Below are 17,546 nucleotides of genomic sequence, written 5' to 3' on the forward strand. Positions count from 1 at the left end.
CGAATGAAGAAGCCACCAGCAAAAAGGCGAGCCCGACTGGGCGCGTGTTTCTAAGAAGAAGTTTTGACGATTTAATTTGTTTTATTTTTAATAGGATTTTGTGCTTAAGTGTAAATATGTTTTTAAGCTAGATACGATTACTTCTTCTTTAGTGAGTTAATTTCCAAATTTCTAATTTTAAGCTTTGGTTAATACTCTATTTTCTCTCTACACCTTTGACTTATGCAATTCATTATTTTCCGTTTACTTTGGTAACGATTTATTCCCCTTTTATTTTCAGTAATTTAATTGCTTTGATTAATTATGTCTTGTTTAATTGCTTTAATTAGTTTAGATTTAATTATGTGTGAGTAGTTTGATTCTAGGATTTGTGGGGATCCATAAAATAATATGAAGAGGTAATTTATTATTGTTGATTGTTAATGTTTCAAATTAATTTCCTATTGATCGGTTTACTGCTATGCATTTAGATTAGTGCAGGTTTAATTGTATGAGTTATGCAATATTAATTCGAGATTCGAGAGATGAGAATTGATGTTTAGGCTTAGTTTCAATAGGCAGGTTAATTTATAAATGGTTAAGTCAAGATTCAAGAGATGCGATTTAATACCGGTAGATTAATTATATGATTGTAATATGTAGTGAAAGCCCTTTATGATTTGATTAATTTATGCATTGATAATTGATTGTTATGTTTTACCCTGGTATATTATTTATTGGTGAACCTATACCCTAGGCCTTTTATTATTGTTTTCCTCCCTTATTCAACTTGCTTTAGTTTAATTATTAGTTTAATTCTCATTAAAAACAATTCGGTTACTTGATAATTTAGATTATTTTAATTAATTAGAAATAGAAAGACTTGTTTCCCTATGGATTCGACCCTACTTCCCTATCTACTTTAGCTAGAGGACTTAGGTAATTCTTTTGATTAGGTGATACGACTTTAGCCTGTCAGATGCATAACCGTACAGCAGTTATGGGAGTCAGCCATAACCGCTCCATTTTGCCTATAAATAGAAGTGCAAGGATCGAAAGAAGGCATCAGCAAATCAATCAACAACAAGCATTTCATTTCTTTAAGCTTTCTTCTTAGGTTTCGTAGTTTCCCTTGGCTTAGTAGCCAAGCGATAGTGTAGTTTATCACGTAGCATGTATTGAAGATCATTCGTCTTTTTCAATTGTATGATAATGGAGGTAACTTCTCCTTACAATTGTAGACCTGACTCTATCGTTTAATTAATGGATTGCATTTGCGTCTTTTGTCATATGTTTATCAATTCGTTTTTTTAGCAATCTAACTTGTTTTACTTCTTTTGGGAAAGCTTCCTTATTGTTTTGTTTAACGTTAGTAAGGTTATCAATCTTTGAAACCGGTAACTCAAGGGGCAGCCCCCTAATACTCTAGAACAACATAGAGTATTTAATTTGTTGGTAAAGAACAATATTTACCTCAACAAAGTAGTAGATGTTTTACTTTTCATCGTTGTTTGTTTTATGCCACCAGGTCTTTTAGCTCTTCCCCCAACCTCAGATGATGAATCAGGTTGTGATCTTTTACCGCTTCCCCCACTCTTCGATAGACGCTTATCCACCGGGTAACATATTCTTTTGATCTTTAGCCAATGAATTGAATGGTCCCATGTCGAGTATTTTGTAAAAGTTTCAAAATAATGAAAAAAAAACATCCTATCGTTAGGTGCTAATAATCCTTGTTCGCAAATTTCTCCAAGTTTTATTCTGATTCACCACTACCCTTCGTTCGACAATGATAGCCATATGCATCTACTCATTTATCAACATGTAAATTGATATGATCCCGTCTATTTTGCATAGATTAAATGTTTCTTACCTTGATCTCATTGGGTTTTTCTATTCTTGCCTTTTCGTAAAGGTTATAAATTTCAACCCATAATCCGCTTATCTTTGTCTTGGTTCCCCTCTTTGATACGTCGTTACAAGTGTGTTATCTTCAACTAAGGCCTATGATTGAATTTTCCTTTGCCCGGTAGTATTGATAACTTCTTCTTGAACAATTTTGAGATCAACATTTTCAATGTCTTCTAAATGTTGCGTCCCCACAAATTCTTCTGCATGTTCACCACCCCCTTATTGGCGTTGCATTGCTGCTACAAACTGTTCATGGAAATTGGACTATGTCCTAAGTGCAATGTTCAGACATGGAGAAAAACGAGGTATTACCAACATGTTGTTGAGATGATGAGCTATTTTAAGGAAAAAAGGGTTGAAATTGGAGCATGTTGTTGACATTTATACGTCTTAATTGACTATTGTAACATTATAAAGCAACCTGAAATTGAGGATTACTCAAAAGGTTTGGATCTAAAGGTGGATTATTTTGATTACATTGGAAGTGTGGATTATTTAAAAATTCATATTTCTCCCGTAATTTGAATTATTATGATCCGTGTTGAAGGGTAATTGAAAATGAAAGTATTATGGAGAAATTTATTTGTGTAGGAATGAGAATAGATTTTTTTGGCAAATAAGAGACTAATGAGAGCTAAAATTGAAAGTGTGTGAAAATATGGGATAATTATACTCATTTTATATAGAATAATATTTTATGACTGTTGGTGATATTATTTTTTAAAAAATATAATAATTGTTTGTTTAATATTACCGTTATAAATATTCTTGCTCTTAAAAATAAGCTAACAAATTGAAAGAGGACTCTTGTCCTAATTTGCCGTTGCCTTTCCAATACTCCTCCAAATGTTGGTGACAACCATGCTACTTTTTTTTCTCTTTTTTTTTTTAAAAAAAAAAAAACAAAACCGAAATGTTAGTTAAATTGCGCGCAAGCTGAGGAGTTCTTTCCTCTTCACCAAGAGGAATACCGCCACTCACCCACTCCTTTTGCTAAAAGGCCCTTTTAACATGCTCAACATCAATAAGGATTTTTTAAGAACTGAAATAGGATGGCTAAAAGAAGAGAAGTCATCTCCATTGTTGATGCTCTTAGTCCTGATCAAAGAAGACTTGTCTAAGTGTTGTTTACCTTTCTATTTTTGGAATTGTGAAATAGGGTATATTTCGTCATCTTATTTTACTGAGTAACTTATTTTGACTTAATTATTGCATATGAAGTTTTATATACCGCCCCAGTGTTATCGACTTTTTCAAGTTGTGTCAATTGTTTTTCCATATTATATATGGTACCCTCCAAGTATAGCTTATTAACGCATAATGTCCTTACCAGCCGTTAACTTGATGTGAAGAACGTAGTTCCATTAGTTTTTTGTATTTTGTTAAAATTCAACTGTGCTTGTTTATCAATGACTCGTTTAATTTTAATCTAACTTGGCTTGAGCTGAGATCAAATTAAAATGAGTTACTCTTGAGCCAAACTCGAACAACAAATGAGCCAAGCTCAAACAAGCAAATTGAAAGCTTAGTGAAGCTTGGTTTGAGCTTTGAGCTCATGAATTTCTTATTAAACTCAGCTCGAACAGACTAATCTTGTCTCGACTTTGCTAGCCTTAAGTATATCAAATCAATTGTACTTATATATAAAAATCAGATTTACTAAGAAATTCCTTACTTTTGTAAGTTTTTCAAAACATATAAAACTGTGAAATGTCTAAGAATATTTTATTACTTTTTATTCATAACCTATTTAAGGTGATAAAATAAAAAATAAAAAAAATTACATATAAAAAAGGTCATTATTACACTTATATACTTAGTATATTTCAACTTCCGTATTTTATTTTTATTTTTATTTATTTTTTAATTTTTTTAAGGCTAAAATTCTACACTATATATTAACTTTTGGTGTTGGGACAAATGTTAAGAAATATAAACCTGTCCATTAAATTATGGCAAAATTAAAGATTACTATGTCTTTATTTTAAATTTTTTGTTCTCTTATTTGTCTAAATATGACAGAACTTGAGATTAGTTTAGTAAATTAAAGTTTTCATTTCAATTTAGTGAGCCAATTATAAAATAATTTTGGTATTTTTGTAATTTGCATGATACGTAATTAAATTAACATTGAAGTAAGCCTTATGGCCTTATAGGATATCATGTTAGTCATGTACTCATGTATATTCATTTTAATATGTATCGAGAGATGATATTTTACTTTATGGAGAAACATAAAATAAAAGTATAATAGCTAAAAACAAAATAAAATTCCATCTTAAAATCAATTGACAATAAAAGTAGTTAACGTGAGTTATAAATCAAAGACCATTTTCTTAATCTTAAGACACATTACAATGAAATGAGCGTTTAATTCTACATTTCATTGGAATGTTTTAATCACAAGGTAAGTAAAATATTTAAAGTGAATCCTAATTAAAAAAAAATTAAAAAAAAAAATTGTCATGTCTTATTATTTATCTTATTTTGATCAAACATCCCCTATTCCCTTGGTACTAGTTTTTTGAACAGGGATTTCATTAATAAAATATAGCCAAACGACACTTACATACATTTCCTAAGAAATCGAGAATGTCAACACAAGTACACACCTTAAAACTAAATACATCGTAGATTTGATTAACAATTGCTTTAATAAAAAATTTCATCTGAAACAATACAATTTGTGAGTTCGCACTGATTCGGCTTGAAATCCATTGATGCGTAGTTGTTTGAGTGAAAATACTCATGTGTTCCTCCGCATTCTTGTAAAGATTATAAAACCTTAGATCTTCAATTTTCGCCATACAAACATAAAAAGAAAATAAACTCAAGAGAAAAAGCATCATTTCAAGTAGGGATGTCAGTGGGGCGGGTCAAATAGGAGACCCGCTCCATCCCCGCCCCAACGGGGCGGGGACGGGTCTTGGTTTGGCGGGTGATGGGGCGGGAATGGGGATAAAAACCATACCCGCCATGGGTGATGGGGCGGGGGTGGATTTTAGATAGTACCCGCCCCGCCCCACCTGCCCCACTTCGTACCCACCCCATCCCCACCTACCCCACTTCGTACCCGCCCCATCCCCACATCCATAATTTTTAAAAACAAAATTATATACTTTTATACTATTTTATAATAAAAAATTATGTAAAATAAAATAGTAAATATAATACTTTGTAATACACTTATATTATAAACAAAAAAATGTGTAATATTAACAATATTTTTTTTTCTTTTTGCAATCTTTATTAATTATGAAGGATTGTGTATTTGGGAGGTGAGGATTAGGTGGGGGTGGATATCCAAGTGGGGGTTGGGGTGGGAATGGTTTTGGAATTGTACCCGCCAGAGCGGAAATGGGGATGAATTTTAGACCCACTGCGGGGTTGGGGATGAAAATTTTAGGTGGGGATGGGAAGGCCAACATCCACCCCGCCCCGCCCCATTAACATCCCTAATTTCAAGGATGAGATCTATTTATTGAAAGCAATTAAAAGGTTTTTGGGGCTTACCACTGGTAAGAATATCAGTGGAAACCCCTACAAAGATTCACAACTGAGACCAAGAGGAAAGAGATGAAGAGAAAAGGTAGAAGAGAGAAGGAAAACCTTCAAAAAAAATTGAAAAAACCTAGTAATGGAGGCTAGAAAAGTCTTCCCAAGGGAGAAACCCTAAAAGGAACAAAAAAAACCCTGTCAAAGAGAAAACCTGGAGGGAACCGGATGTAATAGCGGATTTCCCATGGTACTAGTTCACTACCACCTTTTCTTTCCACGATTTCATTTTCCTTTTCCTTTTTATTTATTTATTTTATGTAGTATAGTATTTTATACTATCTCCGTTAAATATTAGTTGTAACTTTGGATATTTTAAATCTCACAAATATTACCCAAAATTGCAACTAATTTTTAATGTAGGTAGTATAATTTTTCTTTTTAATTTCAACCCTACTCCCCCCACATTACCATAAAATAAGGAATGAGATAATTTTAATAATAAAATAAAATAAAATAAAAAATATGATAAAATAAAATAAAATTTCCCCCTTAAAATATAAGAAAGGAGGAATGTGCTGTTCTCTTGAATGAGCAACAACAGTTTAGTTTCCAGCAAAAATATAAAATTTGTCGCTGGTTCAGTTGTTCTTTCTCAAACTCAGGCTGTTCTCTGTTGTATATTGCGCGCTTTCTTCATCTTCTCTAATCCCTGTAATTTCTCTATTTATCTCTCACTTTTTTTTTTTCATTCTCAGTTTTAATTACTGTATTTTGCTTCATTTTCTAATTTTCTCTTTTTTAATCATAGTTTAATTGCTGATTGTTTTGTTTAATTCTAGGGTGACGAATTTTTTTTTTCTCTCTCTCTCTCTCTCTCTCTTTTCTGGGGTTTTCTGGTTATTAGTGTAATGGGTTCTTGTATAGTTGAGTATTTGGTGCAATTTTATCTTACCTTCTTCAAACCCTCCATGTAAAAATGAGGTTACTTTATTTTTGGGTGTTTTCTGGATTTTCTGATTAGTTTTTTCTTAATTCAGCAAAATGCAGATTAATATTTTTGAATATTATTTATGTTGATCAGTTCCGCCCTTTTTGTTGCATATTTTTCTGGGTTTGGCTTCTCTTCTCCTTTTTTTTTTTTTTTTTTTTTTTTTTTTTTTTTTTTTTTTTTTTTTTTAATTCAGGCTTCATTATGTTCTTAATGTCAAATTATATTGTAATAATATTCTTATGATAATTATTATCATTATTTTTTAATTTTACAGTAAGATGGGTTCAATTGCTACATTCAGTTCATTGATTATCTTGTGCTAACCAATGAATCTGCCTTACCTTTGGAGGAATGTTATCATTGTGGAACTAAGGCTTTGTTGTTGTTGTTGTTATACACACCCTCTATAGTGTTTCATATGTGGGAATAGTTTTTGTTTTTATTTTATCTTCTTCAATTGGACTGCGCTGAGTTTTGTGGTTAAATACATCCTGTTATATCTATTTCCTAGTTTTTGTGCATAAGCATGCAATTCATGATTCAACTTTGGTTATACCAAAATTGATGTGAAAGCGTAATGAAGAATTTGCTGAAGTTAATAGAGGCTTGAAATAGTTAAATGTATTGACCTGGATGAGTTTGAGTCCTTAATTATAATTTGTTGTTCCATGTGAACAGTGCTAGGACTAGTAGTATATATTGGAGTATAGGCAAGCCCTCATAGGTGGTAAGCCTTTCGGAAATTTGGAATCGCATTGTTTCTAAACAGGATGTTGGAATTTTGCAATTTTGTTTAGAGTGGGCTTATTGGGAGATTGGATTAGGAAATTAATTTATACTGTGAAGACTAAATAAAATGCTTTTCTAGAGAAATGATTTCTCCTCTTGTAAGGTTCCTTAGCATAAAGATTTACGTCTTCATTCACATTTGAAATGCTGATCTTGGTTGAGAAGACATTTTGCTTGCATGGACCATGTGAGAAATGGAATCTGATCGTCTAGTGCTCAGCTTGAGCCCCAAGAATTTGTTGTTCCTAATCCCACCCATGACATCAGATGTCACATTTAGTTCTATACTACTTCGTATTATATTTACATTCATTATGTGGCCTCAATCCTCTTACGAAGTTCATGTTATACCTATTAGCAAAAGTACGCGTGAAACTAATTCTATTATACACCCATCCCTTCTTAAGTTTGTTGTCTGTTGAAGACTGGTTTCGTAATTTTTCTTGGTGCTTGTTGCCTTTCGTTTTCCTGTTCGGACAGTTCTTTAGGGTGATTCATGTTGTCCGACCCCAAATCATTTTGGGACTAAGGCTTTGTTGCTGTTGTTGCTTGTTGCTTTGTCATTTGCTTACTTTGTTCATTGTATCTGAATCAGCTGACATATTAAATGAATATGAGCTTCATTTCTCTTTCTAATCTACAGGATGGGTACTGGGAAAAAACCACAAGTGTCTCCTAGAAATTTTAAACCTGCTTTGTTAGGCGGTGTCATATTTGGTTGCACAGATTCGACGATCAATGAATGTCTTACTAAGCAGCTCTTTGGTGGGTTATTTTTCACTGCAGATCTATATTTTGAGAAATTGTACTTTATAAAGGCTCTTAGCTTGCACGAACTTTCATTGCCCATGTGTGTAGGCGATCATACATTACTACTTTCTGCCTTACTTAATTTCTTGTTTCATTCTCTTAAAAAAATAAATAATAATATAACATCATGGGACACTTGTGGTGCTTCAAGTAATCTATTTTTTCGTGTGTTTTTCAGAGTCTATTTGACACTTTTATATGTTTCCTGAGCGTTTACTTAGGTCATTTAGCACATAGATTTGATTCTTTACCCCAAAATTTTCTTTTCCTTGACAGGTTTGCCTGCTCAGCATTTTGTGTATGTCAAGAATATTCATCCAGGTTTGCCCTTGTTTCTGTTCAACTACAGTAAAAGGCAACTTCATGGTATCTTTGAGGCTGCTAGCCCTGGTCAAATGAATATAAATCCATATGGTTGGACAAAAGATGGTTCGGAGAGAACAATGTTCCCTGCTCAGGTATTACAAGCTTGCTTGCAGCCATTCTCTATCTAGAGATAGTGAGATGTGAGACTGTCAGACGAAGTTTTTTAACCTTTAACTTCACCCTCTACGTAATTATTGTGTGTGTGTGTGTTTTTTTTTTTTTTAATATATATATAGGTCCAAATATGTATCAAAAAGAATTGCCGTCCCCTGGTGGAGAATCAATTTATGTCAATCATTAAGGGGAATTATTATAGCCACTCCCATTTCCGATTTGAGCTAGACCATGTTCAAGTCAGCAAGTTAATTGTTCTGTTTTCAACCCAAGTGGTTGCATCATCTGCCACAATTCCCAAATCAATAGGAAACTGGCAGATAGTACATCAAAATCCATCAGAACCAAGAACTATTGGAAATGTTGATCCTACTCCTTGCAGTGAGTCAAATGGCCATTCAGGTCTCTCAGGTCCTTCATGCCTTGACGAAATGCCCCAGCAAATAGGAGCTGATATTGAGGCAACGGAAAAGAATGAAACAGAGCTGATATATGTGAAATTGCAAAAGTTGGCTGCGAATTGCGAACCTTTAGACTCCTGCCCCACAAGCGAAGTTCAGGAGTTTGGAAATAACAACAAGATGCATGATGAGTATGATGGTTCACTAGAAGGCAATAGGGCTCAAGAGGAGAATCTGAAGGAGAACTCTTTATTACCCTCAGATTTACAGTCTATCATAGCTGAGGTTATTTAAGATTCAATCATTGAAATAATTATAAACAATTTTTAAGATAAGTCTGCATAGATTGATTTTCTTATGTGTAGTTACAAGAGCTGAAGGCTTTCAAGCAAGAAGCTATCGATAACCAAAAGAAGCTGGTAATCGCTTTCTGTTCAGCTCTTTTTTTTTTCTTTTCTTTTTTTACATTGTCTATTTGTCTTTGTCCCTAAATTCTGTGATCTTAATTGTGGATGGCTTATTTATACCTAGTCCCTCACACTCCCTCCCTGATCTTATTTGTGGAGGCGTTATTTATTTCTAGTCCCTCACACTTCCCCTTTAAACTATGTTTTGGAAATTTGGTGTATATGGTTTGTATGATCTGTTAAGTAATTTGACAATGTACTTGTGGACTAATTTAACAAACTCTGTAGGGAGTTATGATCTTATCATAGTTTCTTAGAAGATAATCTGATCATTATTGATGAGAGAAGAGTATACTTTCACCTGTAAACTAGTGCAGCTTTTGTTATATATTTCCTTACTAGTCTTTTTAGCCATTTATACAATTTTTGTAAGTTAATGCCTATTAGATGGCTTAAGAATCGTGCGTTTTGCACAGATCTACCCCTCTTTCTGTAAGTCTCTCCCATTTCTTTTTTTAATGGTAATCTTGTTCTCACAGCTTTCAAAAGTCCAGCAATTACAAGATCGTTGTACAAGGCTAGAGGCCTTGTCTAACCAGTCAGAGACATATGCACATGGAACAATGGAGTTTAGCAGTGAGCAGCTTCTGGATCCAAATGATTCGATTTTTCTAGTAGGTGGTTTTGATGGGGAATCATGGCTAGCATCACTTGACTCCTACTCTCCATCAAAAGATATAATTAAATCTCTTAGACCAATGAGCTCTGTTCGTTCACATGCCTCTCTTGCAATGTTGAATGGTGATCTTTTTGTAATTGGTGGTGGAAATTCTGGTTTATGGTATAATACAGGTATTAAGGTATTTTATGCTCTCCTTTTGTGTTTTCCATGCAACACTCCTATTAATATATCACTTTGTTTGGTTGAAGTTGAATCCTACAATCCTGTAAACAATGATTGGACATCACTTCCTTGTTTGAACAAGCAAAAGGGGGGCTTAGCTGCAACTACGTTGTATGACAAAATATTCGCAATTGGTGGCGGAAATGGTATTCACTGCTTTTCTGATGTGGAGATGTTTGATATAGATGTTGGACGATGGATATCTGCTAGATCAATGCTGCATAAGGTGAACTTGCTACTTGTCCCTTTATTTAGTATTGTAGATCCTGATCTATTTGATTGTGAATTAGACTGAAGGAAATTGTTTTAGTTGTTACCTGCGGAATGCTTATAACTAGGGTGAAAGGTCTGGAACTCGTGCAACTAGCATCCTATTTGTGCTGAAACATGTGCTTTCAGATGAAACTGTGAAGTGTGTGAGAGTCTTCCTGCAGTTCACTCTGTGCATGTGCGTCGCTGGGTGGGGGTGAAAGAGTTTTAATTGGCAAATTGACCAGTAAATTAATGTTAGTATGTTACTCGCATTCAACTCATTAGCCAGTTGTCACCAATTCAACTTCATGTGCTATATACAATATGATTTAAGTGACCTAAGATTTCATAATATTTACTTTAATTTCCCGTATATGAATCTGTTATTTGAAAAACTTAAATTTTAAGGTGAAAAAGAACAGTACCTAAAAAGTGAGTCAGTGGTTGCTGTCATAGTGACATTTGCATCTGAGCTTCAACCATAATGCTTACTTCAAACTGTTGTACAGTTATTAAAAACTTAATGTTTGATTCATTCCATCATTGTTATGAGAATTTTGTCAATAAATCTTTTGTAGAGATTTGACCTTGCAGCAGCGGACCTTCATGGTGCCATTTACGCTGTTGGTGGCTATGATGGTAGCGAGTATTTGAGGTATTGTACCTACCACGCCTCTTTATTATGTTTCTCATATGCGTGCATTAGTCTTGGGCATATACTTGCAGAATCTATTATGTCCTTGCTCGGGAAAACTTGCCTGGATTTTTTTCCCTTATGATTCAAACTGTTCAAGAACATATTTGTCATGTGGAACTTCTGCACCCCCCCCCCCCCTCTTCAAGGGAGTTTGAGAAAGATACTCTTGACTTTTTGGATTAGAAGTACATTGAGATGCATTAAGTGATAACTAGATTAAGGTTTTTTAACCTTTAATTTGTGCTTATATTAGTAGTCAGCAAAATCAACATCACCCAATCGAAGAGGCCCCCACTCAAGGTGAGATAAGGTGGATTGGATGTATAAAGCGTCACCATTGCAATAACAGGGAGGCAATTTTATTAGGTCTTTGATCCGAATAAACACCAATTGCCTAATATTACACTATAATTATAAGATGTGTGAGTGGAGAACTTTATGACCTGTTTTTGGTTGTCCATTATGGTCCTAAGTGAAGTATATTGAATCCTTTTGTTCCATTGTACATAGTACATGATTGCTTAAGTTGATCTGTCTGCCAGAAGACTTGCCTTATCCATAAACATTTATATTCAAATATATATCCTCAAAGATATGTCTAGCCAATGCCTAAGGACCTTAATTAGTGAATTTAAATTGAAGGGGCAATCAAAGTCACTCTGTGTAATGTGTCTAGCTAGTAGTTATTTCTTCAGAGGAAATAAGATTGATAGAAGAAGCAGTCTCACTTTATTTTGCCTGCATGTAACACTCCTTGTGGCCTAGAAGAAATTATGTAACGTAAATTTGTTTTTGGCTCAATTTCAAAGACCTTATCACTTAAAATCCCTTTGCCCCAAGCAATTTTGGATGTACTGAGGACAGACATATCTCCCAAAGCTTCCCTTTGTTTACCATCACTTCTGCTAAAACCTCTTTAATTCAAAAGTTTTGTTTACTTTTGTACCATTTCACTCTATGAAATGCTAATGCCTTCAAATTTGAGCTGGAAGCAGTATGTTTCATCATGCAAAATCTTTTTAACTTAATTCAGGAGGTGGAGAGAAGTATGTCAGGGATTAGAGGTGCACTTTCTCTTTGATAGAAGGGGTATAATGTCATGAGCTTTCAGTCCCCTTATAGCTTATATTGATTATGAAATTAGAGAGAAAGAGTAAGAAATCAAATTTTTTTTTTTTATTTTTTTATTTTTTTTTTTTGTTTTGTATTGGGAGGAGAAGGGAACATTTTGAAAAAAATTTGTTTTATCCAAACACCGTGTGAACATTCAACAACCATGACACCCCCCCCCCCTCTCCTCCCCCTTTATCTCCATATTGGGCATGTTTTGTCTCCCCTTTCTTTTTTTTTTTTAGTTTTTAATTTTTGAAGACCTTCACATCTTGGCTAATGTGGTAAGTTCTAGAAATGTTATTTGGCCTTTTTATTGGGGAGGTACTATTATGTTGCTATGTTACCTGTTGCAAATTATGGAGCATAAAGCCGTGGCAGGTCTGGGTGGTATAAAGGCATGACTATTTCTGATCTTAATTGACACAGAACAGAGAGAAGGAATAAAAATTTAAGAGGGGGCGTGAAAATGAGAGTAAAGGGGAGTTTACAGGAGGCTATGTGGACAACAATTTCTTGGTATATGGTTTTTTTTTTATTCTTTTTTTTTTTTGGGGGGGGGGGGGGCGGGCGGGGGAGGGAGGGGTAGAGTGAGGCGAGAGCTCTTACCAATATGGTATCTAAGGGGGAGGGATGAGAAGGTTGAGTTTGACAAAGAAATGCTGAGGAAAGGGTGGGGAGTAAAAAGAATTTTATGTATAGTTAAACAAGCAACATGATGGTAAATGCTGTTTCTGATATACTCCTATTCATGTTAAGTGTTTGTTCTTAATATTATTTATTTCCCACGCTTTCTAATGTTTAACTTTGCATTCTTTGTGCACCTGTCCTACTTTTCCTTTACTTATTCTGTTTTCGTACTTCTTAGCTAATTCTATGCTTCTATTGTCAGTTCTGCCGAACGATTTGACCCAAGAGATCATTCTTGGAGCAGACTTGGAAGCATGAACTCAAGAAGGGCCTGTCATTCATTGATTGTACTGAATGAAAAACTGTAAGGAGAATATGTTTGGTTTTTTTTTTTTTTTTGATTAATTTATTTATTAATGTACCTTAATCTTTTAATATTATATTTAAAGTATGAATTTGCTTTTCCAACTAGCCGCCTTTCAAAATGTTTTGTAATTATACACTTTGCAGATGTTTCTGGAAACTAGCAGTAATAACTTGGAGTACAATAATGCATACATAATATTCTGTTTTACTCCCTTTGTTCCCATTTAATTGACACATTGAAATGGGCACAGAGTTTAAGAAATACTAGCTTAGTGTCACGGGTCATCTCCCTTGCCAATCATGGGCGTCATTTGGGTCACTAGGCAATAGGGCATAGCCCTTGGTGAGCACTTCCCCCTATAGAGCTTTATTTAGCCCAAGTTGTGTAATCCTAGTGAACACCCAAGTGACAGTAACACAATAATGGGCCATCTGGGGGCCCAAACGAAGTCCAAATGGGCTCAAACTTTGGGGTCCACCGTATTTTGGGCCAAGGAAGACCATGGTGGTGTCGGTTTTCCGAGATGAGGTCCCGAAATACAAGTTTTGGCAGCAGGTAGTCCGGAAAACGTGAGATGCTTCTAGAAGGTTCCGGGCTTCACCAAAGGGTTCTTTTGAAGGAGTATTCTAGAGGGGATGTCTCTAGAATATTCAAGGGTCATCTTGTACATAGTAGGAGTTTCTAGTATCTTCTATGTATGTACATAAGTAATGTACGATCTAGAATGTTCTAGGGTGGTCTTGGGCATTCGAAACTTAGGAAGTGTGTAGAACCTCCTTGTATGTATGTTCCTTTGGAGGTGGGAACTCTCTAAATTGTTGTAGTCTAGAACCCTCCATTTGAGGAGGTTAGGAATTTTCTAGAGAAGCTTGTAAGTAGGATGGAGCACTATAAATAGGCTCCAAGGATCATTTGTACATTCAAGTTGAGAGATCAACAAGTTAAGAGCTATAAGTTGAGAGCAATACAAAAAACACTTGTGTTCTCTTGCAACTCAATCTCTTTCCTTCAGACAATCAGAGAGTGTGAGGAAAACTAAGGCACGAGGGTGCCAAGTGAGTGTTCGGGCATACGAGCAAGGGTGACAGCTTGTGTGCTCAATTGTTTACGACACTTAGTCGTAAATTCGGACTAAGGCACTAAAGGTGAGTGCTTAGTTCAACCAAGGGGTCTTGTTAGCACCAAGGGGACGTGCTAGCAAATATATTTTAGCAGAGGGTTGTGCTACGTGGGCACAAAGAATAGTGCCAAGGGAGAAAGCTAAACTTGTCTTACGACGGACTGTAAGCAAGTGGCGCACGGTGCGTGACTAGGGCAAAGTAGTCAGCACGTGACATTAGGCCCCGTGCATGGTAAGTCTAATTTTTTGTAAGAAAAAAATTAATAATTATATCTAACAAATAAAAGTGATGCTTTAAAGTAATTTCTTTAAAATCAATAATATAAATCAATTTTATTACAAAGTATTACTTTTTTGGCAAAATCTAACATCTCACTGTTTATCAGATAATTAAAAAGGAGTTGGAAAAATCATATATATATATATATATATATATATATATAAATATATATAAATATATATAAATATATATATATATATATATATATATATATATATATATATATATATATATATATATATATATATATATATAAGGGAGTTTTTTCTCAAGTTTTTAGAGAGTCATGCAGGATTAAATTTTCTTAACGCACCATGTAAGATTATACATTTTAGTTAAAGCCAATTAAATAAGAGATTTATAATTTCTTTTAGAATAAAATAATTCAAATGCCACATAAGCAAAATTGGCGAATGAGATTTTAAAGTTTAAATTAATTAAATATAAAATATTATCTTTTGAGATTAGGAATTTTATTAAAATATATAATGAATGAGAGGAAATTCACAATTTATTTTAAATACTACGTACAACGAATAAAATATCAAATTTTATCACATAAATACAAAAATTATTTGTTTCAAGAAAGATAAACAAACCGTGCATCACACAGGCTTTACCTAGTATTTTAAAGTAAATGTGTATGGAAGAATTATGAACACCAAATAAAAAGGAATATTTTTGTCATAAAGATAATATAAAAGATTTGGAGTCAAATTATTATAGTTGTATCAAATATTCATTAAAAAAAAGTTATTAAAAAGGGAAGGAGAGTTTTGAAGGGAAAAAACAGCACCAGGATGTGACATGTGTTACTTCCGGTGTTTGTTTTAGTATTTAGTTATTGATTTGAGTGGGGTAGTTTTATTGAATTGTTTATTGTAAAGTGAATTTAATGGAATATTATTTTATTCATAGAAAATTAGAAATAGTGCATGGCCATTGTAAAGTGAAGTTTGTGGAATGTTTGAGTGGGGTGGGGATTATTTTAATATAAACCTTAAAAGCGGTGGGTCATTGTGTAAGATAGGAAAACAATCAAATATTAGTGGGTCCTTGCCATTTTTAGTAACTTGTCAATTATTCATGAACGACCAAAAGAGGAAAGTGAGTCAATTTATTTAGGAATGGAGGGAGTATACTGGATCTTAAGCACATTAACATTTGAAGCAAGGTACCAATGTACTCTCATGTAGAGCTTATGGGTACTCGTGTTTGCAAGAATGTAAGATGACATATATCTCATGAGAGAGATGTACTTATATGAGCATAATATGCGGTAGTATGAAGAGAAGGTGTGGGCGTGTTGCTCATAGACCTTGAAATAGTAAATCAAGGTTATTTTTCCTTCCAGTTTAGTTGCCCCCCCCCCCACCCCCCTCTCTTGTTTTTTTTTTTTCCTTTTTTGGAGGGAAGTAACTAATATACAAAGCATTTTTTTCTCTTATACGGAGTACTAAAGCAATAACCACTCTTTCATTTTTTTTTCCCTTTCAAAATTCCCGACCAAATCAACCAATATAAATGATGGCATGAAAAATGTAAGAAAACAGTTATTGAGTGAGGAGTATAAGATAGTAAATGTGCTTTGAAAACAAAGATATCTTTGTTTTCAAGGCATATATATATATATATATATATATATATATATATATATATATATATATAGTAATCTGTATTTATTTTATAATAAGTAAAACCCAATCTTTAATTAATTTCATTTAAAAAAAGATCTTTTATATATTCAGTATAATTTGAAAAACCGATTGCTCGGGGATTATCTAGTACTCTCTCCGTCCAAAATTAGTTGACTCTTTTTTTTTTTTTAACTTTTGAAACTATTCACAAACTCTAGTTTGATTAGCTTTTGTAATTTATAGATAAGAAAAAACTTAGTCATGTAAGATCTTGTTATATTCCTCTCAATATGTATATTTAAACTATGAACTTTTTTTAGTTATTGATAATTAGAAATATTAGTTCAAAAAAAAAAAAAAAAAATAGAAATATCAAATTTGGTGATGATTGGTAAGCTATATGCTATAACTGGATGCCTATTGCCCTACACAATGAGATTGTGATAGAGATAACACTTTTTATTAAACTCTGCAGTAAAGATTAAAATGCAAGGAACTCTTTTCACAGGTATGCTATTGGTGGTTTCGATGGAAGAACTATGGTAGCCAGTGTTGAAGTATTTGACCCTCGTCAAGGGACCTGGATGAGTGAGGCACCAATGAACCACTCAAGGGGATATTCAGCAGCTGTTGTATTGAATGATAGGATATATGCATTTGGGGGAATGGGAGGAAATGAGAATGTTCTGGATAAGGTGCATTCCTTTCTCTTTCTTCCTCGTTCTGCAATATCAATTACTAATAGTTCCCCTGTAATGAGTTTTGTTTCTTGCTGGAATTGTGGTCAAGCTTTCACTTCTTTTACCTCTACTTGCATTAGGCTTTCTGTATTAGGTTGTTCTGTACTTGTATATGATTTCTCATGAAATGTGATAACAGGTCGAGCGATACCAGGAAGGTCTTAGTTGGCAAGTGACAAACCTCAAGGCTGTGGGGAAAAGGTGCTTTGCTCCAGCTGTAGTCGTACAGCTTGCACATTGAAAGGGCTAGGAGATGTGAAAGCTAGAATTTCAGAGGGGCTGGTTCATTAAAGCTTACTGTAATTTTGTTTACAGGAGGTACAGCATAAGTGTTAATCCACTTTTGTACAGATTTTCTTGCAGAATAGAGAAACGAAATCCAGCAATTCTCTCTGGTCTCCGCTATGTTTTTGTGAATTGGAGCTACATATGATTAATATGAATCTTCATACACGTATAGGGGCAGATACATATGAATCAATACAGCCAAATATGGTAGGCTGATGTTCATTAGTGTTTTTTTTATATATATACAACTCGGTC

The 17,546-nt window shown here is 33.9% G+C and overlaps 1 protein-coding gene across 2 annotated transcripts; it reads left to right on the forward strand.

The window, feature by feature from the left end:
- Window positions 1-5,949: 5,949 nt before the first annotated feature.
- On the forward strand, window positions 5,950-17,513 carry LOC110733870 (kelch-like protein 5). Of its 2 annotated transcripts, XM_021913942.1 has the most exons (11): window positions 5,974-6,099; window positions 7,812-7,933; window positions 8,255-8,436; window positions 8,581-9,144; window positions 9,225-9,278; window positions 9,806-10,118; window positions 10,197-10,396; window positions 11,001-11,077; window positions 13,122-13,223; window positions 16,772-16,958; window positions 17,143-17,284. In XM_021913942.1, the coding sequence occupies exons 2-11, from the start codon at window positions 7,813-7,815 to the stop codon at window positions 17,242-17,244; spliced, it is 1,902 nt and encodes a 633-aa protein (XP_021769634.1). In that variant the 5' UTR covers window positions 5,974-6,099; window position 7,812; the 3' UTR covers window positions 17,245-17,284. The 2 variants fall into 2 exon arrangements, with proteins under 2 accessions (XP_021769633.1, XP_021769634.1); XM_021913941.1 differs by lacking the exon at window positions 7,812-7,933 and having other exon boundaries at window positions 5,950-6,099; window positions 17,143-17,513.
- The last annotated feature ends 33 nt before the right edge of the window (window positions 17,514-17,546 follow it).

This window comes from Chenopodium quinoa, unplaced genomic scaffold (assembly GCF_001683475.1).
Source record: "Chenopodium quinoa cultivar QQ74 unplaced genomic scaffold, ASM168347v1, whole genome shotgun sequence".
NCBI classification, from domain to species: domain Eukaryota; kingdom Viridiplantae; phylum Streptophyta; class Magnoliopsida; order Caryophyllales; family Amaranthaceae; genus Chenopodium; species Chenopodium quinoa.

Bases quoted from the DNA above. Each gene is read 5' to 3' on its own strand.
- LOC110733870 (XM_021913941.1), top strand. From the start codon at position 5,976: ATGAGCAACAACAGTTTAGTTTCCAGCAAAAATATAAAATTTGTCGCT. The intron at 10,397-11,000 runs GTGAACTTGCTA...AATCTTTTGTAG, and splicing joins CTAGATCAATGCTGCATAAG to AGATTTGACCTTGCAGCAGC. The intron at 16,959-17,142 runs GTGCATTCCTTT...ATGTGATAACAG, and splicing joins ATGAGAATGTTCTGGATAAG to GTCGAGCGATACCAGGAAGG.